At 42.2% G+C, this 22,728-nt stretch overlaps 3 protein-coding genes and 1 non-coding gene across 7 annotated transcripts; 2 read left to right on the forward strand and 2 right to left on the reverse strand.

Moving 5' to 3' along the window:
• The first annotated feature begins 373 nt into the window (after positions 1-373).
• On the forward strand, positions 374-4,439 carry hax1 (HCLS1 associated protein X-1). Of its 2 annotated transcripts, none has more exons than XM_055053652.1 (7): positions 374-548; positions 1,443-1,693; positions 2,126-2,298; positions 2,375-2,438; positions 2,514-2,647; positions 3,648-3,768; positions 3,845-4,439. In XM_055053652.1, exons 1-7 carry the CDS (start codon positions 484-486, stop codon positions 3,916-3,918), a joined length of 882 nt encoding a protein of 293 aa, XP_054909627.1. In that variant the 5' UTR covers positions 374-483; the 3' UTR covers positions 3,919-4,439. The 2 variants fall into 2 exon arrangements, with proteins under 2 accessions (XP_054909627.1, XP_054909628.1); XM_055053653.1 differs by lacking the exon at positions 374-548 and adding an exon at positions 1,233-1,304.
• Positions 4,440-5,258: 819 nt separating this feature from the next.
• On the forward strand, positions 5,259-9,536 carry aqp10b (aquaporin 10b). The gene is made up of 6 exons (XM_055053801.1): positions 5,259-5,425; positions 5,739-5,865; positions 6,472-6,609; positions 7,262-7,380; positions 8,264-8,481; positions 8,560-9,536. The coding sequence occupies exons 1-6, from the start codon at positions 5,339-5,341 to the stop codon at positions 8,786-8,788; spliced, it is 918 nt and encodes a 305-aa protein (XP_054909776.1). The 5' UTR covers positions 5,259-5,338; the 3' UTR covers positions 8,789-9,536.
• A 725-nt stretch (positions 9,537-10,261) lies between these two features.
• On the reverse strand, positions 10,262-22,156 carry znf687b (zinc finger protein 687b). Of its 3 annotated transcripts, none has more exons than XM_055053800.1 (10): positions 22,073-22,156; positions 17,500-19,779; positions 15,595-15,836; positions 15,320-15,504; positions 14,792-14,968; positions 14,548-14,710; positions 13,346-13,699; positions 13,172-13,272; positions 12,513-12,600; positions 10,262-12,006 (listed from the first exon to the last, which is right to left on the reverse strand). In XM_055053800.1, exons 2-10 carry the CDS (start codon positions 19,763-19,765, stop codon positions 11,392-11,394), a joined length of 4,191 nt encoding a protein of 1,396 aa, XP_054909775.1. In that variant the 5' UTR covers positions 19,766-19,779; positions 22,073-22,156; the 3' UTR covers positions 10,262-11,391. The 3 variants fall into 3 exon arrangements, with proteins under 3 accessions (XP_054909775.1, XP_054909774.1, XP_054909773.1); XM_055053799.1 differs by having other exon boundaries at positions 15,595-15,860; XM_055053798.1 differs by having other exon boundaries at positions 15,595-15,890.
• On the reverse strand, positions 14,381-14,515 carry LOC129375203 (small nucleolar RNA SNORA13). Its single transcript, XR_008607609.1, has one exon. It is a non-coding gene; the product is annotated as a small nucleolar RNA SNORA13 (small nucleolar RNA).
• Positions 22,157-22,728: the final 572 nt, after the last annotated feature.

The following is a 22,728-nucleotide window of genomic DNA, read 5'->3' on the forward strand; positions in this document are numbered from 1 at the left end:
TTAAAGGTGAAATTTTCCCAACAAAAAAATTTAATGTTTCAATGTCAGCCAGAATATATATACAAATACTTTATAAATATGTTTGCTATTTTATCACATTTCGTTTCTGGGAAATATTGATGCCGTAAATTAATCTGAATCCCTTTTTATCTACAAATCCCAACTCATTTATAACTAAAGAGTGTTTGTTGTATTGGAATAATTAGTGGATATGTCGGTATGTGTTTCAGTCACATCATTTCTCCTGGAGTAATTATCCTGATTACTACGGCGAGTCCACATAATTGAATAAAGTGCGCGTCTTTTCCCGACTTTACGGTAAAGCTCTCTTTGCGACATATTGCGTCATGCGTGCGGAACATTCCAGAGCGCTTTACGGCACTTTACGTCTGTTGACATTTGCAGCAGCACTGACGCTTCTATTCGGTTGCAGTTCATACTTCTAGTTATGATTTAACAGCTTCCTGCTCGAGCTGTGAGTAAATGAGTGTTTTTGATTTATTCCGCGGGTTCTTCGGGGTCCCGGGAGGACACTTCCGAGGAAGAAGGTCAGTTTGTTTTTCTTGTTTTTTTCAAAACTAAATCAGAAAGTAGAAGTTAGCCGCTGTTAGGTAACGAGCCAGCGCCGTCCAGGACAAGATTAGTGGTTTTATTTCTGCCAGGAAAACAACAGGGGTCCCTGATCTCACTGGGCTGCTACTCATTTTAGCGTCGAGACTCCTGATCTGTTGAGGTCACTGCTGATGGGTCTGTGCCAGGGGCGGTTCTCGGTTCTGACCTTTAGGGGTTCGCAGCCCCCAGTGAGCAGCTGGCGGTGGCTTTTGATCAGAAAAGTGGTTCAATATTTTAAATCAGAAAAGCAAGCCTCATCTGAGCCAGGAAAAAACAATAGTACTTGTCTATATTCTGCAGTACATTTCAATAAATCTAAATACTTTAAGAACATTTCTTGAATTAGTACGAAACAAAATAAAACTTTAATGAATAAATGTTGTTTATTATATTAATTCATTAGTACAGTCACTGAACTGGAAAGTTTAGTGGTAGAAAAAAATGATGCACAAGTGACTACCTCTTGGAGAGGCAAAATCAATTCAGAAGGAAAATCATGCAAATAGCAACACTTAAGTGTTTTTTTAAAATTGTTTTCTTTCAATAACAGTCACTCTGCAGGACAGTTGCAATGTAAAAACCATTAATAGAAACAAAATAAATGACATAAGCTGAGAAGGTCAAGTCATAATAAACAAACATGTCTGTTTTATGGACATGTTGCTCTTGTAAAATGTTGTAGTGGTATATTTGTAAGTGAACTTTAGGTTGCTATTTATTACTGGGTACTTAGTTCAAATTAAAAAATGTGTGATCTCCACCCTAACAAATAATGAACTTGTTGTTCAGTAGTAGCGGCTGCAGGAACATTAATCTCTTTGTCTTTTTAGGGACCCCTTCTTTGATGCAATGACACATGATGATGACGACGAGGACGATGAGGAAGAAGGATTCTACTACGATGGATTCAGGTGGGACCAGCAGGACCCGTTGGACAGAGCCTGGAGGTTTGGCTTCAACTTGGGTCCAGACGGGATGAGGTTCCAGGAGCCGGCTGTGTTCGGCCACGTCCTCAGGGAGATGGAGGAGATCTTCTCCCAGCTGGGCCGTTGGGAGGGACATCCGGAGTCGGGACACTTTGGTACGGAAACAGAACCAACATGTCTGTCATCCGGGTTGTGAGGTCTTTCTGGGAAACATCTCCAGCAGACGGATTCCTGCTCTGCCTCAGAGTCTCCCAATGAGAAATGTCTGAAACATAAAAGTTCTGGAAAAAATAAAGAGTCCACTTCACTGAAGCCCATTTAGGTATTGCTGAATATGTCTTCCAATAGCACATAATTACCTAGTGATATTTTCAAATTTCCTCTCAACTTTAAACATATTTAACCTGAAAACATGAAAAGTCACTGGATGACTCCCATCAGGCAAAGCTAGATAAATGGGGCATCGTAAATCCTGCGTTTTATTTCCGTCTCTTTCACTGTCTTCTGCAGGTCCATCTTGTCCACCATCATATAACCTTTAATAAATACAAATAAACTTGTTTTTTCTTCTCTGCTTTATATTTCAGGCGTTCCCAGAATCCTGCCTCCGTCTCCACCTCAGGGCAGATCGGAGAGCAGCGGGAATCCTCTCAGAGACTTTATGCTCAAATCACCCGACGGCACCGACCGACGGCCGCACCCGGAGCGCCGACCTTCACTTGAGTCGTCGCCTTTTGATGGCTGGAGCCCTTTCTCTAAGGTACATGACAGAGTTCACTGCTTTTTCGGCTCACATTCAACCAAGACTCTGAGATTTTCTTACTGTCTCCAAATAGTTCAATGATTTCTGGGGTGAGGCGCCACAGAGAACTCCTGGCCAAGAGGCTAAAGAAGACAGCGGTAGGGCGTGTTTTTGATTTGGATTGCATCGTTTTTTTTGTTGTATTGTAATTTTTTGCCAATTTTTCCGTCCAGATCTGGACTCTGCCGTGTCGTCAGGCGGCTTGGATCAGATCCTGACTCCGCCTGTCGGTCAGGAGCCCAGCGGACCCCAGAGCCGGTCTTTCTTCCAGTCAGTCGTCGTCACCAAGGTGGTGAAACCTGATGGGGTGAGCTCTTTCTAAACATCCTTCCATCAAAATACACAAACTTTAAAAAAAAAAGTGTGTACTTATTCATATTTTCTATTAATATAAATATTTTTTACACTTACATGTTCAGTTATTTAATAGTAATAATGTTCTTTTCTCACGATTCTAACATAATGTCTCTATTTCCAGATTTTATTTATTTTTGTGTTTTCAAAAAAACATTTTTCCTTCCAAAGTTTTTCACAACTTGCATCTTTAAAGCTCCACAAATTTGAAGAATTGCATGAAATTCATTGTAAACTTTTATATTCCTGCTTAAAAACCACCTAAAAGTCCACTGTGTCAATTTGAGTTTGGGATTTGGGATTATCTATGCTGCAGAAAAGCGTTTCTGCTCGCGGATTTGATCTATTTTTGTTTTTTCTATGAGTTGTAAATGTTTCAGAACATCAAACACATTTTAATATTAGACAAAGATTAACAAGGTAAATACAAAAAGCAGTTTTCAAATGATGATTTCATTCATTAGAGAAAAAAAATCTACCCAAATCGACCTGGCTCTATGTGACAAAGCATCTGTTAAGTCATGAATTAACTGGGATTACGTCGTTTGTTTTTAGAAAGCTGAACTCAATCCCACAGGCCTGGTTGCTACCTGACCTGCAGAAATAATAAATAATTTAAATAAATCCTATGACAGCTGAAAAACTTCAAAAAGAAACTAATCAGCTGAAAGAAAGAGTTAAAAAGCCGTTTAAAAATTAACGTAAAATTCAGTTTTGCAGCTGTAATAAATAATATTTAAGCTTAAACATTTTCATATGCAGTGAAGCAACAATAGACTGTTAAAATTAACTCTTATTCTTGTTTAAAAGTTGACTTTGTTTTATGTTCAAGTAAAATTTTATTTCCAACATGATGGTTGGAAAGAAAATACGTCTCTGAAAATATCAAATCTAGTTCTGAAAGTGGAAAAAGCCAGAGGATGGGCGTAAACGTTCTCCTGCTTTCCTCTCAGACTGTAGAGGAGCAGCGAACGGTCAGAGACGGACACGGCAACCAGAAGACCACCGTGAGCCGCTCAGGGGGTCCGGACAGGCTGGATGGACCGGACCGGCAGCCCGGACCGGTACTCCCAGGTCAGCTGTGCTCCAGGCTGGGTTCATTGAGCTAAAGGAATAAATAAACAGCACCTCTTTTGTTTTGTTTTTCCAGGAGATTCGAATCGTTTCTCAGACCTGCGGGACGACGACTCGTTATTCTCTCAGTTCTTCGGAGGATTTAAATAAGAAATAAACGAAAGTATCGTCCTCCGTTTGGTTTTTGGTTTTTAAAGGGAGGACGTGTGTTTGACACAAAGTCTTTGGTTTAAACAGGAAATTCAAACTGGTCGCATCAAGAACAAACAATCCAGTTAAATGTTTTATTTTTGTAAAAAAGGCAGAGTGAATGGAAGAAATGTGAAAAAGAATCAAATAAAGACTTAATATATTTACACCACCATTAAACTCTCCTTCTTCTTTGACGAAATGATGCAGTCTGGAATAAAAAACATTTGAAATACAAAATCTTAAGAAAGAATTTAAACTTGTATTTGCATTTTAATCGTTTGACATTTAAACATCTGGAAGTTTGGAGACGGGTTTTCCAATAACGAATATTATTTATTGTGTTGAATTTTATTCTTTGTTCTTAAACTTTCAAATTTGGGAAAGTGGGACAAAAAAATGCTGGTTTTTTTGTCCCAGGGTAAGACAAAAATTCTAAGCAGTCGACATTTTAATAAAATAAAACATTTTAAATAAATGAATACCATTGGTCAGTTTGTGTCTTTTGGCAAGAAATGATCTGAGAAAAAAGTTATGTACAAACTTTATAATTAAAGCCTTCAGACGTGAATACAAAAGTGAAATTAAAGAAATTAAATCATGAGAGAATCATTAATTTAAAACACTGGAGGTCAGGATGAAGAGTAAAAGTAATTGCACTTAAGTTAGAGAGATTCAGATGTGGAATAATTATTGTGAGTTAAAAAAAATTTCAGTCTTTAAATTAAAAAATATTTGATTATGACTGTAGAATTTTTTAAAATTTTGTTTACATCTGCAAGTCCTTATAAATAAACAGGATATATATATATATATATATATATATATATATATATATATAACAGATCTACTTTTTTTTTTTTTTAAGAATTAGGTTTTTGTTTTCTTTCCTGTATTTGGGAAGGTCAAAAATTGCAAAGCTAAATAAACAAATATTTTTGACCTCAATGTATTTAGGTGGAATTACAGTATTTCAGACAGTTACTGTCTAAAACATTATAAAATATTTTAACAGTTTAATACTTTTTTTTTTTTCATAAAAAGGGGAAAGAAATTGAATGAGTGGAAATAACCAATCAGAAAGGAGCTGAAATCAACTAATTTCTATCAGCTTTTAGCTCAGAGATCCAGTGAATCCTTCCTGCTGCTTTGATTCTGCTCTCAGGATGTCAGATCAAATAATCTTCTCTCCTCTGCTGACAAAAAAAAAAAAAAAAAAACTCCTCGGCGTTGCAATAAACCTTGTGACGTAAGCCCTGAAGTCCAGCATCAGAGGGCAAACTGTGCTCAGTGAGGCAGAAGGAGCAGAGCCGTGCAGATCACACGCACCTGACCGCAGCGTCTCGGAGAGCTCACCTTGGGGTCAGAGGTCGTCAGCAGGATGGAGAGGCTGCTGAGGAGGTGCCGGATCAGAAACCCTCTGGTCAGGGAATGCCTGGCTGAATGCCTCGGCGTTTACGTCCTGATTGTGAGTAAAACTCATGAATGAAACGCTAAACTGCTTCGTGTTGCAGAAAAGTTTGACTTTGCCCCCTTTTTTTTTTTTTTTTTTTTCAAATCAAAAACGGGGACAGTTTGAGAGACGAGGTGTGTTCATGTTGTTTTACCCCTAATGAGTGTCTCTCCTTCTAGAGCAATGAACATTTACAGCACAGACCATAAAGCAGGTTAATCAGAAGTGAAGTCCATAAAATCTCAGTGTCCGATCTCAATGTTTTTACTCGTCTGCTTAAAATAGAAACTCGTGTCCACAGCTCAGAAAAGTCTCCGTGTGTTTGCAGCTGTTTGGATGTGGCACCGTTGCTCAGGTGACGACGTCTCGAGAAAGAAACGGCCAGTATCTGTCGATCAACCTCGGCTTTGCTTTGGGGGTGACGTTCGGGGTCTTTGTGTCCCGTGGAATCTCAGGTACGATTCTTTAATTTAATTTATTGAATGCACAAACAATAGAAGATGCAGAGGAGAGCAAAAACATTCACTCAGCATATTTTTACTAAAATAAAAAGAGCATTTGGTATAAAGTTTACTGAGTAACAGATCAGTAATTCAATTGCATCATCAGACATCAGTGGAAATTTAGCTATTTTATACGTCAAAATGAAACTAATTTATACAAATAACATAATTACTAAATAGAAACATTTTTACAAATCCATTTCTTTCAATGTAAAACTTCAACAAAAGTTGCAGGAGTCAGTAAAATATTTTTGGTTCAACATTCAGTGAAGTTTCTCACAGTGAGTAGAGAATCCAGAAATATAAGTGAGAGTTTAATTTAAGAGTAAAAAGTACTCTTACATTTTTTCCAAAAAAAAAAAAACTACTCAAGTAAATGTGAGTAAAAGTAACTAGTTGCTGCTTATAAATCAAAATTCAATATGAACGCTCATGTTTTCCTGCCTACAGGATTGACATAATGAAGACTATACATTAAAACATCATTTATTGTAACTCTGACGTTGAGCAGATGCAGAATGTGTTTTGGTAAATCAGATTATTTGTTTGTTCCCAAAGGGGCTCACCTGAATCCTGCAGTGACGCTGAGTTTGTGCGTTTTGGGCCGACATCCATGGATGAAACTTCCTTTCTACACTTTCTTCCAAGTGCTTGGAGCCTTTCTGGGTGCAGCCACAGTCGGTCTGCAGTACCACGGTGAGTCTGCATGCAAAACATTAAATCGCTGGGTTGGGCGCACCATGTACAGGCACCATCAGCCCTCCATACTGTCACGGACTTTATGAAAATAATTCATAAACGTTTGGTTATTATTAAAGCAGATCCTGCTGCTCTGAGTTTCTACATTCATTCATGGAAATCATTTAAAATAAATCTTCACATCATTAAGATGTGAAAACATTTCTTCCATTTATTTACTGGCTGAATGCTTCAAATAAAGACCAGGATGGTGGTGAATCAATTAATCAGTTGTATTCACTTTTACAAAAATCTGGATTTTCTTCTTTTTTTTTTTTTTCCAACAATTTACTTCTTTGGTTTCCACATGTGATGTCAGTTCGTCCAAGAATTACAAGTGTGTTTCACAGCCTCTAACTATTTAAAATTTGATTTCAGGTCAATTCAGATTAGAAACGATTGAAATAAAAGCCAGTTTTTGAAAATATTTTCCTTCACTTTCTAATTTCTTTTTGAAAAAGTGAGAAAAATGTTACAGAAATTGGAGATCAAATTCAAATTCGGTATATAAAATATAAAGTTGACATTTTTTTTTTGTCCAGCCTTACAAATTTTAAGTCCATGTTGTTCACAGCTGTGCATGAAAACTGAGGGAATAAAATGTTTGCAGACGCCATCCAGAGTTACAGCGGGGGTCAGCTGACGGTGACGGGTCCTTCAGCCACAGCAGGAATATTCAGCACTTATCCGGCTGAATACCTCAGTTTGGGGGGAGGCTTGTTGGACCAGGTCAGGTAGAGTTACTGTTTCATCTGGAAGACATGAGAAATTCATATTTAACTGCAGCAACACAGCCAAGAACTACCAAAGCAAAGACCTGCAACCAAAACGCAGGGAGGGTCATGAGGGTCCAGACACAGGAGAATGTATCTGGAATATTTTTGATATTCCAGATAGGAGATGCGTTTGACAAAAGAGCAAAGAATTGAAATTATACTGATAGCTGGATCAGGAGGCAGTCGCATGGCTGCAAGGAAATTTAACAGAAAATATGGAACGAGCATCAAATGTAGCAAAACTTATCTGCAAGTTTCAGAAAACTGAACATGTTGCAGATCAACCAGAAAGTGGTAAACAACGTAGAGCCACCGATGAAGACACAACATGATATAAATAAAAACGGTTGTCCAGTATTAAATGTTTATTTTTTATACGTGTGGGAACTTATGGTCCACCCTGTTGTTAAAGGATTTAGTATTTTACAACTTGGACCAGATTAGATGAACAGATAAAATCCATCCAGGGTAGGAAATCGGATTAGGTTAGAGATCTGCAACCTTTTAAGTAACACTAAGTAAAATTTGAAACTTCAATAAAGTCCAGACTCCCAAAAAATAGAATAAGCATTATAACCTAAAGAGCCATTTAGCACTATTAAAAAATACAAATAAAAGTTTAAGTTACAGCCTCAAATGTTATATTTACTCTAAGAAATGTGTTGTAATTTTTTTTTTGAAGAACCACCATTTTATTACTGTTTTTTGGATTCAAAGTAAAGATAAACATAAAATATTGCAAATATTGATTTTTATTTTTTTCTGTAGGATGGAAAATGATGTAAAATAAAACGTATGTAAGCGTATTTACGCTTAGCCCACTGGGTTTCTCGCAGGTGATCGGAACCGCTGCTCTGCTGCTCTGCATCCTGGCTCTGGGCGACCAGAGGAACACCTCCATACCCGACTGTCTGCAGCCCGTCCTGGCCGGAGCCGCGGTCCTGGTTATCGGCGTCTCCATGGGCTCAAACAGCGGATACGCCCTGAACCCGGCCAGAGATTTTGGACCTCGCTTCTTCACTTACATTGCTGGCTGGGGAGATGAAGTTTTCAAGTTGGTTTTTTTAAATTTTTTTGGTCATTATTTCTAAAACGTCCTCCCAAATGTTAACCCTCGATATTTGTGTTTCAGGGCCGGACGTGGCTGGTGGTGGGTCCCGTTAGTCGCTCCCTGCGTCGGGGGTTTGGTAGGAACTCTGATCTATGAGCTGCTGGTCGAAGCCCACCATGCATCCCTCTGTCCGGAGGATCAGCCTTCATGTCAGGGAACCACCGAGGGAAAAACCACCGAGGGAAAAACCACAGAGGGAACGTCTGTGGAGCTGGAGGGAGTGAAACCAAGCGGTGGAAAGTCTGCATAGCTGTCAAACTGTGCTTTACCAAAGACCAAGGCTGACCGACTGAAGGATCCGATTGAGGAAGTCTGTTATCAGGCAAACAAGCTATCAGCATTATGATACCTTGGGAGAACCTTTACAGCTGTTTAATGACGGTCATAAACCTAATTTGTCATTTCTGAGTAACCTAACAGTTTGTTTAGTTCTGAACTTTAATGAAATTCAAAAACTAAATCAGAACCAGGATATGAGATCGATGTCACATTCTAGATGGGGTCTGGGAAACCAGTGGGATTTGAACACATGCAGTGTTGAGCGTGTCTGAAGTCTTTCAGGAAGTCTGATATCACTTTCTCATTTGAGCATTGAGATCATGGAGAAAGTGGGCCAAGAACTGAGCCTTGAGGAACCCCACATGATCTTTGGTCGTTCAGATTTATTACCGACTGACGCAGCGCAGCTCCTACCAGCCAAGAAAGATGTGAACTAATCGAGTTATATTCTTCTGAGCCATAAAAATTTAGTTTTCTACCTCGGAACAAGAACTCTTTCAACTTGGATTTGAAGTAATTCACAGATCTGATTTCCAAAGAAATTGTCGAACCGTATATTTAGTGTATTTATTTCCATGTAACCGAAAATGTGTATTTGCTGGCCACAAAATGAGCGCAGAAAATATCCCGCTACTTAAAATCCACTTTAAATGAGACCTCGATGAAACTTTTGCACATTTTAGATATTTTCCACATTTATTTCCAAACAGCACAGAAGTGTATGGCATTTCAGCAAGCAGACCACAAGCATGGGAAATAAAATGACATGAAATTGCCACTATAGAGCTATATAAATATGATATGACATATAAAAAAGATACAAAGTCCACTCATAGACCTCCATCATGTCACTGTGAGGGCTTGAACATAGAAAAGAAAGGTGGGCACAGCAAGCACTGATCCTGTAGTTACAAAAGAACCGCCTGAAATAGAAACCTTTTGTTTTCATACACGTTAAGACGACACACCTTCTCTCAACATGTAACTAACTCTGGGAGGGTTTTTAACTTTAGTCGGTCTGAGGAGGGGGAGTGGAACAGTACAAGTACAAATACTACACATATTCACATTATTATAGTAAGTTACTAAAACCAGAATGCTTTCTTAGTGTACTTGTATGTATTTACATGGCAACAACTTGTACACCGATACTACTGACAGGAAGTCTGGCCTTTCTTTTTCTAGCTTGAACGATCAACGACATCACAAATTATTCACACCAACCGGGTCGCAGACTTCCTCTTCATCTCATGACTCTAAGATTCAAACAGCAGTGACGTATTTACTATAAATAAATATTGCAACATAGAAAAAAATAAAATAAAATAAAAAAGAAGAAAAAAAAACTGTCAGTTTCTCCGGACGCTCCTCTTCATGCTTCGTGTCTCTCGTGCGCCTCGGGAGGCGGCGGGCGTAAGAACGGGAGAGGAGTTTGAGGCGGGCCGCATGGCGTGCAGGCGAAATGCGTGGACGCATTCGGTGAAGAAGAGTGGAAGAAATGGGAGGACCGGCGAAAACGGCTGATGAAAACAGAACCTGAGTGAAGTCGGCCTCCCGCATCCGTAGAGCCAAACGAAACTTTGGTTTGTGCAGCGAAAACGTTTTCGCTTGTGCTGCTATTATGTCAGAGATATGAACTTGCTCCAAAGGTCACCGAAGGTCAACCGACTACCCCACATTTAAGTCTAATTAAGCAAATTAAGAGTCAATCAACTGTTTTTTCTTAATGTGGGTTGACCTTTGACCTCTAGAAACGACTATTTTCTATTTTATTTTAAAAATTGTAATGAAAGTTGTTGCTGCACAACTGCAGCAAAACGTTACGCCGTATTTTGTTTGATTTTGAACATGTTGGGGGAGCCAGTTGACCTTTGACCTCTGGAAACAATGTATTGAAATGATGTCACGGAATTTCTTGCTGCACAAACAGCACAACTGATTGATACCAGATTTATTTTTCGTAACTATTTGGGCTGGGGCTGGTTGACCTTTTTGACCTCTGGTAACTTTCTGTTTTGAACCTTGAAAATTATAACGGCAAAAATAAAATGTGGGGGAATCAGGTGACCTCTGATGACATCTGGAAATGGCGGCACAAACAACATTGTTTGCTCCACAGACAAAGAGTTTAACACCAGATTTTGTTTGATTTTGTAAATGTTGACTTTTGATCTCTGGAAACGTTTTAAAAAAATGTTTAATTATAATAGAACAAATGAAATTCTTTGCAACACAAATGTAGTGGTTGATTGACACCATATTTCGTAAATAAAAGGGGGGCAAATTGACCTTTGAGGTCCTCTGGAAACGTTATCTTAAAAATCTTAGCAGCACAAACTTTTTACACCAATTTCATTCAACTTTATGAAGGTGGAGCTCCAGCTTCACTCGGGTCCAGTACAAAGGCTTTTGACCCAGGAAGAGCTTCTCACGAGACTAGCACAGGTGTGACAAGATCAAACATGCAGCTACAGTCGCATAGAGGAGGCGCCGTAGAGAGTAAAATGTTTCTGTGAGCTAAAAAAGGTGTTTTATCAACATTCATGTTCTGCAGCCGCCTCCGCGCTGCGCCCCCTACTGGGGCTTGTCCGTCTTGTGTGCGGTGAGGAAGGCCATGCCGTGGGTCCTGAAGTGCGTGTTGAGGTCCGTCGCCTTGTCGAAGCGCCGCCCGCACACCTTGCAGCCCAGGTTTCCATCGCCGTCCTCCAAGTGTGCCAGCGGCGAGGCGGCGCCGGGGGAGGCGCTCGGCGAGCCAGGGGCACGCGGGGCGCCGCGTTCCGTGTCGCTCTGCGTGTCTCGCACCCGGTGGGTGATGAAGCGGTGCCTGCTGAGGGAGCCGGCCGACGCGAAGCAGACGCCGCACTGCAGGCACTGGAAGGCGGCGGTGTCGCCGCGGTGCTGCGGGATGTGGCGCTGGAACTCGGCGCCGTCCTCCGTGGAGAAGCCGCAGGGGATGCAGCGGAAGACGCTGTCCTCGTCCTCCAGCTCGCCAGGCGCCGACGACGTGGACGCCACCGACGCCCTGGTTCTCTTTGCAGGGCCAACGCCGCCGCCGCTGCCGTCCTCTGTGGCGCTCTCCTCCTCGTCTGCTGCCCGGCTCGCAGGAGGTCCGACCTCGCCGTCGAGCTCCGAGGAGCTGCCCGGTCCGTCTCCTCCTGTAGCGGCTCGCTTCCTGGTCAGAGGAGGACCCTGAGCGCAAACCAAGCGAGAACTTGGTGCTCAAAACAACAACATGAGGGCTCAGACAGACACATTTATCCCCACAAATGGGAAGCAAATCAATTTAATTTTTGTTTTTCAAAGATTTTTGTCACCAATTCAACGCCTTATGTTTCTGCATGATGCTTATTTTCTTAAGAACTGGATAATTTTCAATTTGCTTCTACTAGTTTATAGCAAATATTCCACAACAAAGGCTTGAGTGGTTAAATTAAAAAAATCTGCGCCAAGATTTTTTTGGCATCAAAATAATTTTTGGGATTAACTGATAATTGGCTGCAAAAGATGCTTGATCATTTTATTTTATTAGAATGTGAACCAGAAATCAAGTCCAGTTAAATTAACTGATTTCTGCCCACAAGTCGCCTGTGGAGCAGAAGAAGCATTTTGAATTAATCTCACATGCAACAGAAAACCCAGACATGGCCAGTGCTGCAGAACTCTGACCTGAACCTTAAATTACATTTTTTACTCACTTGTCCGTCTGTTGTTCTGTGATGGAGTCGGATATGTTTGTCCAACAAGAACCGGCTACCAAATGTTCTTTTGCCTTCTGTGCAAAACCTGGATAAACACATCAGAACAGATATAAAACTTTTTATTAAAATGTCACACACAGATGGAAAGCGCTTCTACTGCCCTCTAGGGGCCACAATATGTCATCTGAATATCCAACAATTGAACTCTAATTTAGAGTTTTAAAATAAATTACAAATTGAGGGTGATAATTTAAGACGTCTACAAAAAGACAATCTACAGGTAAATCAGAAGATGCTTAGAAAGATAATTCAGAAATTCAACTCAAAAAGTGATCAAATAGATTTATTACACTTGGATTAATACATGTCAACCCATCTGCTAAAGAGCACTGAATAAAAGTTCAGTGGAAGGAAGAACTGGTAGAAAAACGTTGCTATTTATATTATTCAATAGTAAAGTCTATTTAATAATTTGCAGGATAATCAAAATAAAATCTAAATCTTAAATTATAACTTAGAGTTTAACTTTTTGAATTAAAATGATGCATTAAATTAACTTTTAAAGTTAATCTAATTCATTGAGATCCATTGATTGTTAATTTATGTTTTACTGCGTTACTCTGAAATGTTTTCCGTCATCGATGAAAGCGACTCACTGGCAATGGAAGATCCTTTTGTTGCCCTCATGAATGACTCGCTCGTGACGCCGCAGGCTGGAAGAAGTGCTGAACGTCCCGCCGCAGATACGACAGGGAAACTGTGGAGCAGAAACAGAATAAACAACGTTGTTCTTCAGGTGGCCCCGTTTGCTCGAGCGTCTGGAACGTCACCTTGCCGTGCTCCATCTTCACGTGACTCAGGTAGTCTTCGTTGTCGGTGAAGGTGGTCTGACACTGAGGGCAGGTCCACTCGCTCACGGCGCTGGAATGACCGCCGACCCCCGCGCTGCCAGAAGACTGGCCCGCCGGGGCTTCGTAGTCCTCGTCCCCTTCATCGTCGTCGTCGTCCTCCTCCTCGTCTTCCTCCTCCTGTTCCCGCCCCCAGTCCTCGCCGTCCGAGGTGTCGGGCTTCGCGGAGGACTTCGACTTGAGGCCGGAAGGACTGGAGGAGTTGGTGGGAGCTGAGGAGGAGTTGGAGGCGTCGGGCTGAGACTCGGGTTTGGCTGATGGGCCTCTGTGAGCCGTCTGAGCAGAACCACAGGAAAACTTTACAGGCCAGAAGGTCACAGAACTTGAATGCGTCATGAGAGAAGAGATGACTCTGTAATGGTGGATACTTCTACAGCAGACAGGATTCACAATACAGAACAGGGAGACAGAGAGAGGAAGAAAGAAAGAAGGAATGGATGGATGAATGGAAGAACTGATGCACAAAAGGATGGATGAATTGATGGAGGAATGGATATATGGACAGATGATGGAGAGATGGATTGAAGGTAAAAGGGGAGAGAAAGAGGGTGAGGAAGGAAGGAAGGAAGGAAAGAAGGAAGGAAGGATGGACAAAAGGATGGATGGGTAGGCAAACAGATGGGAAGAAGGGAAGAAGGGATGGACAGACAGATGGACAGATTGGTGGCCGTAGGAATGTTGGATAGATGGATGATGGGCAAACTAATGGATGGATAAATGGACGAATGTCTAGATGGATGGACAGACAAATGGACCGATTTTAACTAATAGACATCTATAGCAGCGCTCTACACACAGACACACTTCTTTCCTCGAGGGACCCGGGCCTCCGGCCCTTTAAATTCTAGTTGCAGCCCTGCTCTGGCAGTCGGAACCAAACGGCTGAATGAATTTCTCAGCCAGTCATCGGGTTCTGCAGAACCCTGGTAATGAACTGAAGCTGAACAAACAGTGCAGTGATGTTCTTGGTGTAGAACTTAGGACAGGGTCACCATGAAGGAACCCTGCTAAGGCCGACCCAAGGTTTAATGTTCGCCTTCTCTGACACCACATTCATTGTGGAGAGCAATGGATGGGCAACACATGAAGGCGACGACAGAAACCCTTCTGGTCCAAACACACACCTTGATGTGTTCCATCATGGACCCCTTCTGGGCGTAGAGCTTGGTGCAGTCGGGACACTTGAACACATGCACTTTCTGCTTGGCTAAATGAGTGTCAAAGTGCATGTACAGCAGGGGCTTCTGGGTAAAAACCGTATCACACATCACACACTTGTAGATCATCCTGTAAAGAGAGAGGAAAGCTATTTGGTCCTCTTAAAATTCAAATAAAGAAGACCTGTGGATGGGAGGATGAGGGACGTACTTGGCCTGTCCTCCAGTTAGTGTTGGGTGCTGGGTGCTGATGTGGTTCTGGGCGCTGGGGGAGGACTTGAAAGCCATGGGGCAGCTGGGGCACTTGTGGAAGACCTCGCAGTGAGCTGTCTGAATGTGGGACTTGATGGAGTTCAGGCCTCCAAACACAACCTGGCAGCTTGAGCACCTGGAAGAGCAGAAAGACACCATCTTGACTACACCTGTTGTACCTGCCGTATGGGGTGATTCTATTGATGGCATTAATCACAATTAGTAACAATTAATTATGATTAGCAACAATTAATTAGTAACAATATAAGCCTAAACTGCTGATATGAAGTGTGTCATCCATTTAGAAATGTACCTTTTTTAGAGTCTGTATACTCAATAGCAAATAATTGATTCCTAATTTAGTTGAGTATTATTTCTGTAATCAATTAATCACGATTAATCGCTATAGTCCTACGTTATCCTTCATATTTTTCCCTCTTGCTGTTATTAGAGCTGAGGTTTCATCCTCACACAGATGCCTGCCCACCTGTAGCCGATGCGCCTGGCGAAGTGCAGACACGCCTCCTCCAGGTGGGTCTGGAAGCTGGCCTGGCGCGCCGTCCCACCACACTCAGGACAAACGTGCGGCGCTTTGTGTTTGTGGATCCTCTGGTGGGCGGACACGGCACATGAGTTGGGGAGCATCATGGGAGGCGAGCACTGGCTGCAGGTCTGCAAAAACAAATATTTTGGGGAAAACATTCAGTGTCCGTTGATGTTTTATATGAACCGTCCTAAGCAGGATACGGGTCTGATCCTCACCGAGCTGGGAGCACCCCTGATCTGCTGGAAGTGAGTGACCAGCTCCGCCTTGCTGGAGAATTGCGTTTGACACTCTGGACACTTGAAGTTGTTGTACTGCAGCCCCTCAGCCTTCTTGCAGGGGAGCGGCATCAAGGCCTGAGGCCCCTGAGGAGCACGGCGGACGGGTCGACTCGGACCTGCTGCCGCTGGGGACGAGGCGTCCTTCATGGGACTAGAGCCAGCGGGGACAGCAGCACCCCCTGATGTGGCAGAGGGAGAGGAGACTGGAGGAGAGGACGAAGAAGTGAGCAGGCCTGGATAGCCAGACGGTGGACACCGAGCAGCACAAACAGGTGGAGGTCAGCGAAGATAGATAAAAAGAAAAAAGATGCATGCATAGTTGTGATTCACAACCATTACGAGCTGTGTCAAGTTCCAAACCTGGATGCAAATTAATCAATCTAAAGTTGATTGATTTTACCCATCAACTAACTGAGCTGACAGACTGATAAACGGCCATTTTCTTAAAATCAGTAATCTGTATTAAATGCTGACTGGACAAACAGAAAATGGTGGTTTTCTCACATTATGAAACTTATACCTGTAAAATATAACAAAACGAGAACGTTTTGTTGCTGAATAAAAGATTAAATGAATAAAATATGTAAAGACTTAATTCCCTATAAACATAGATATCAATGTAGAAGTACTGCCTGCTGTTGAAGGAATGTTAAAACTACCAACATCAGCCGTTTTCAGCTTGTTACATCTGTCCTTGCCTCCGTAGCACATCAGTAATTTTTGGTTGAAAAGCTGATGCTTCTCCGCGTGAACTTAAGGAATGTGTCGAGTGTTTAAATTTTAAAAACAACCGCATAAAGTGCATTTTGCTTCCCGTCCCGGGCTGTTTGGTCCGCATCTCTTTCCTGTTCCAATATGGCCGCTATCTTTAATTCTGCATCAACGGCTCAGCTTGAGGATGACCAGCAGCGCCCTCTGCTGGATGGCGGCCAAACTGCAACAATAAAACGATCTCGCCAGCTGACCTCATTAGCTAATCGAGAGGAAGTTATTTTAATCAGAGTTGTGTAGTAACTAGCTACATTTACTCAGTTATATTTACTTGAGTGACTTTTTGGAAAAAATTAACTCTTAAAAGTATTTTTACTATGCAATACGTTTTTAATTTTATTTGAGTAACTTTATTATGAGTTATCATAATAAAGTGTGATTTTTGGTTAAAGTAACATGTTCTAACCAAAAATTCATCAGAAAAAGACAAACAAATGCATTTTTTGTTGCATTTTTTATGTTTTTTATTGACAGAAAATGATTTGGAACATTCTTCTTGACTGATTTGTTATTTTTTGTCACTTTCACTATTTATTGTCATTTTGGTCCTTGAAATACCAAAAATTCCACTTAACTTTATATTTTGGTGAGTCTGATAATGTAAATGTTTTAATATAAAACGATTAATAATTTGATCAGTTACTGAATATTTCAATAGACTTTTTTACCATATACGGTTTTACTTTTACTTCAGAAATATGTTGAAGCAGTCCATGTAATGATGTGAGTGTTAGATTTTAAAAGATCGATGCCTACTCAGTACTTGACCAGACTTTTTAAGTCTTGTGTAATTTCTTTGGAGCCTAATTTTCCCTTTTAATTGAGTGAAAATAAGCTGAAGTAGTGATATGCTTAAGTAAAATTTTTGGAAATTCTACCAGCTCTTTTTTTAATCTGATACCATTAATTGACAATTGATCGTAAGTAAACTAATTGTTCACTTTTTACATTAGGAGTAAAAAGTATTGCATTTAACCTCTATTAAATACAAAAAATTTAATGCATTTAATGGAGGTTTTATCAACATTTGTAGCTGTAATGTAGTGCGAGTGTTTATGCAAATCAACTTACCACCAATCGGCGTTATATCCTGCTGGCCAATCATCTGCTCCACAGTGACGGGCCTCATGACCAGATGCGAGCATTGCATCACCAGGCCACGCTCCTTGTGCTCCCTGGCGTGCAGCAGCAGGCTGCACTTGTTGAAGAAGGCCAGCCTCTTGGCACAGTGGTTGCAGGTGACCTCTATGCGGAGTGACCGCCGGTCGTAGTGCCGTGCCAGGCTGCGCTCCAGAGCGAATGCGTCTCCACACTCAAGGCAGCGGTAACCCGTGGCGGGCACGGGGAGCCCCCACTCGGGTGGCGGAGGGGCAGAGAGGTCGGGCTTGTAGCTTGGCAGGAGGTTTTTGCTGTTTAGGATTTTGTTGAAAGCCTCCACCAGACTCGACTGGCTGCGGGAGATGACGGCGCCAGTGCTGTTGACTATTGAGGCGGGCTTGTTTGGCTGGATGGCGTTGCCCGAGATTGTGCCACTGCCTCCATTGGCTGTTTTGTTGGCGGCTGTGCGAACGCTTATCCCGCTGGCAGCGACAGAGAACTTGGGGGAGGAAGCCACCGCGGGCGTCGCCGGCAGAGCGGCGGACTTGGTGATGCTGACAGCCGTGGCCGAAACCTTGGCCTTGTCCGAAGAAGCCATCTTGTTTTGAACCTTTGTGGCAGCGGCGAGCATGACGCTGCTAGCTGCAAGTGTAGAAACAGGTAGAGCATTCAGAGCACTTACTTTTTGGGAAGACGTTGTCATGAGGCCAGGGGAAACGTCTGCCTTTTGCGTTTTGTTTGATAAAAGCCTGTGTTCCCCAGTTTGACCTTTTGGGTCCAAGCCTTTTCCACCGCCTTTTGACGCCACCCTGGTCACAGTCCTGGTAATCCCACCTGTGGAGGTTTTAATGGTTTTTATCCTGACTTTGAGTGGCCGGGATGGAGCTCCGGGGGGAGCAGGAGCAGCACTTTCTGTTTCTCCTCCATCAGTGGAAGACGGTTTAGCTTTTCCATCATCCACCTCCATATTTTCTCCCTTGTCCGATTTGCCATCCGTGACCTTATCGATGCCGTTTCCCACCTCCATCTCTTCCTCTTCCTCTTTAGGCACCCGCAGCTCAGGGGGAGGCGGAGTGGACGCCACGGCGGGGCTGGAGCACCGCTTTGCAGGGACCTGAGCGGCTGAATTTGGCATCTCTGGCTCCGGGCTCTCAGGTGAATCTCTCTCCTCTATTACATGTTCTGGATGTCTCTCCTCCACCTGTGGAGTCTCCACTGAGCCGGACTGTGGAGCAGACGCAGAAGGGGTGTCCCCAGGTTTTGGTTGGGACGCGGCGGACGATGCAGGCTGTGACAAAAGAGAATCAGACTTATATCGCCTGCTCATCTGCGCGATAGTCGGCGAGTCTGGGTTCTCCTGGATTATGAGAGGACTCCCCAAATCTGGGTCGGAATCGTCTTCCTCCACCTGGTGCTGGAATCCACCAGCTCCGCCTTTAGGGGCACCGTTAAAAGGCTGAGACGAGAGTAGCGACTGCGATGAAGGTGCAGAAGGAGGAGCTGAAAGCAGAGGCTTGGACGGCGGAAAGAACGGCAAGGCGAGTCCGGCGGGAGAGGACGACCCGGCCGACACGGAGGAAGATGAAGGAAGCGAGGCTTTGACGGCATCCGCCCTCTCTTGGCCCGTGTCCTGCTGCTGGTGCTGCTGCTGGAGGAGCTGCATTTTCCTGGCTCGACCCACCGGATCTCCAGACCCCTGCGCCACCAGAGGTTTGAGTCTGTTGAAAATGTTCCCGCCCTGCTTGTGAGGTTTGGCTGTACTGGCGCCGGCTGCTTCTGCGGACGCTTTGGGAGTGTTCACAGACCACGGCCCTCCATTGGACTGGTTTTGCCCAAGGGAAAGAGGCATGGAAACACCGGAAGCTCCAAAACCGTTGTGATTGAGCGCTTCAGATTCGGCGCAGGCGCCGAGTCGGGGACCGGCATCCGCCCCAGCGATCACATCGATGGGGTGCTGCTCCGCATCTCCATCCCCGCCGTCTACAGCTTCATGCCGGACTTTGTTCTTCACGATCACGCTCACGATGGAAGTGTCCGCCTGGGGGTCTGAGGGACTGGGCGGCCTCAGGGAGGACCCAACACCCACCACGCCTTCCTGCTTTCCCAGGGGCGCACCGGCCGGTCCATGGGGGCCCTCGGCCTCATCCGGCGCAGACTGTATGGCCTCTTTGGCATCGATGTCAGGGATATCAAACGCTGCCAATAGGTCATCAAAATCTGGGGTCTTCATGTCCCCCATAACGGGATCCACTCCTGGAACATTAGAAAATACAGAAACATAAGTATTCATCTGGAAAAACGAAGAATTCAGTGATCAGGCTTTCATTGGACGATTTTAATTTTCTGCTTAGTTTCCTTCTTCATTACATGTTTTTCAAAAGGAATACAATATAGTAAGACTGAAACGATTGTGATTAACTACTTACTGAAATAATCAACTAATTTAGTAATAAAATAATCGTGATAATATACAGATTCAAAACGAATGGCCATTTTCTGAAACAACAAATTTACTCCGGGCATTAATTAAGCCAAAGATGAACAAAGTTTTTTTCATACAAGATAAAAAAAAAACTTTTCTTTAGGTATCTTATATCCAGAACTCCGCAAGTGGCAAATTTATCTTCACCTGGTTCAGATTCATAAAAAAAAATTAATTAAATCTCCTATTCAATAATAATAAACAAATTAATAAACAGAATAGCTCAACACTTTATCAATCTTAAGTCAAGCAGAAAGGCCTGAGTTTTTTAGCTGCAGAGGCATCTTTTACCACAAATGATCAATCATGCACTAATAAATACTGTTATTGCATTTTGGTTAATAAAATGTCTTAATTATTTATTGTTGTATTTTTGATCCTGTATAAAATTATCTTAATTAAAATGAAAATCTTTTGAAAATTAAGATTTTTTCCCCTTTATTCTACTAATCGTCAGAACATTTGATTACAAAAGTAATCGATAGCTTCATCCCTACAATATATAAAAGCAAATTCCTGTAAACTTTGCTCTAATTTGATCATTAGCAGCAGGTTTGATAGCTCTGAATTCAACTGAAAATTAAGAAGTACAAAAATTTCTCAATCTGTGCATCAAAGCATAAGCCTGTCTCCTCCAACTGGTTTCACTAACCTCAAATCAAAGTGCAGCAAAAAAAAAAAACATGCTGCGTCTCCATGAGCTGACAGAAAAACAGGCAACATTTCAGTTTTGATCTATTTAATTAAGATGGATAAAAGAGACGGTTCTGTATTTAAGTGAATGGAGCAAATAATGACGCTTAAGAAGTATTAAATCGAAGCTCAAACTTGCGTCTTTGTCGTAGAATTTCTGCAAAATTGTATTCATCTGACATCTGTCAGTTGAACATTTCTGATTCAGTTTTGAGTCTTTCAGCATCTTGGGCTGTGTCAGATACAGGAAACTGCTGCATTGAGTCTAAATCAAACATGCTCACAATGTCATATGCATGCAAATCTTGGAATATAATACACACATATTGCATTTCAAACAGTTCTTCGTGGTAAATAAAGATAATAAATTGTGAGGCCCCAATACAGATATTAAAAAGTTACTTAGCTACTGTTTATTTTCATACTTGCAAATAAACATCATACAAATCTATTCAACTGTGAAACAAATAAATCTGCCATAATATTATAATTGCTTTTTTTTGTGTTCACACCCCTTTTACTTTTTCTGTCACCTTACAAGCACAAACTTCAATGCATTTCATTGTTTCCTATCTGACAGGTGACTGGGGTATGAATCTGATCCCCTCTGTTCAATATAATTTCATTTTTTGTGTTTCTGCAGAAAAATTTACCATTATGACAAATAAGGTACAAATATTTATCTTCCCGTCCGAATAAGCAACATGTAATAATAAACAGATCTGGGAGCAAAAGCTGGGATATTGACAATGAGCCTAAGCTGTCTGGCTGCAAACGGCTTAATGCATGTTTACTGTGATATTTAGACATAATAATACCTTTAAACCTGTCGGTTATTTGCTAGATATGTCTCGCATGCATTATTTGTTAAACATGACCTGCCAAGCTGAAGCAGGTTGGATGGGTGTTTCAGTGTCCTGCACTAGCGCTGACTAGCCGGCTAGGCGAGTGCTAGCGGCGGCGTCTCTGCAAGCAAACCCTCCTCCGGTGACAGGCTCCGCTCCTTTAAACCATGAATGGGGCAACGCCGATTTAATCACGCTTTCACGACCACGCTCGGGTTTAAAAACAGTGACCGTATTTGTGGCGGTTCGTTTTGAAACAGCGTTTCTGTAGCAGCGGGCTCCGCTATTTTAAGCTAACGACGGTACCTTCCGTCTGCGGCTGCTGGCCGCTGAGCTCCAGCCAAGACGGAGAGGGGTCATCGAGCTAACGAGCTAGCCACCGCCGTTAAAAGCAACAGGAGCGGTCCGCTGGCGTCGGGTCTGACAGCGGCCAGAGTCCGCTGCTCAAGGGGTCGACGGTGACAGAGAAAATGATGGCAGGGATGGGGATTTTTCTTTAATATTTGATGTATTATGGATTGTTTACCTGGATGTGCGATTCCCGACTATCCTAGCTCGTTTTCAGCAGAATATGCTGCGCTTCTGACGGTGTGCTGTTGGTGACGGAGCCGCCTCTGTCTGCCGAGACTTGTGGATGAACGACAGGAGCCGTCAGAATAAATGCTGTGCTGTTCTCACTCATTTAACTCAAGCTTTAATTAGATGCTCGCTTCATACAAAACTGAATTTTTCGTTTTTTCCCTGTTTTGTTATAAGGTATCAAAACACTGCTCAAAAGTAAGATTTCTTTCTCTTTTTTGTATTTAATTTCATTGAAGAAAAAGAACCATATACTCTAAAGCACAGAATTGGTGGCGGGTCTGTTTGCATGGAAAATGAAGATGCAGTGGGGTGACTTCAAACATGGAGCATATGCAAGAAACTCCTCACACATTTTAAAGTTGACAAGGGAAAATTTTCCTCCAACTAGTATGGCTAAAATGAGAATCATGAGTTTATTTTAATCAGAAAGGCTTAGATTAGCTATTAGGAGGTAATGTGTTCTAACTTTTTCTCAAATTATAATGTTAAAGGGTAAAATATATTTTTAAATAGATCTATAAACAAATTTAAACAATACATGAACAATTAAAGAATTCTAAAGTTTTCCACCATTACTACTCATTTTAAATTGCAGTTTTG

Source organism: Poeciliopsis prolifica, unplaced genomic scaffold (genome assembly GCF_027474105.1).
Source record: "Poeciliopsis prolifica strain line A6 unplaced genomic scaffold, Auburn_PproV2 SCAFFOLD038, whole genome shotgun sequence".
Classification (NCBI taxonomy): Eukaryota; Metazoa; Chordata; class Actinopteri; order Cyprinodontiformes; family Poeciliidae; genus Poeciliopsis; species Poeciliopsis prolifica.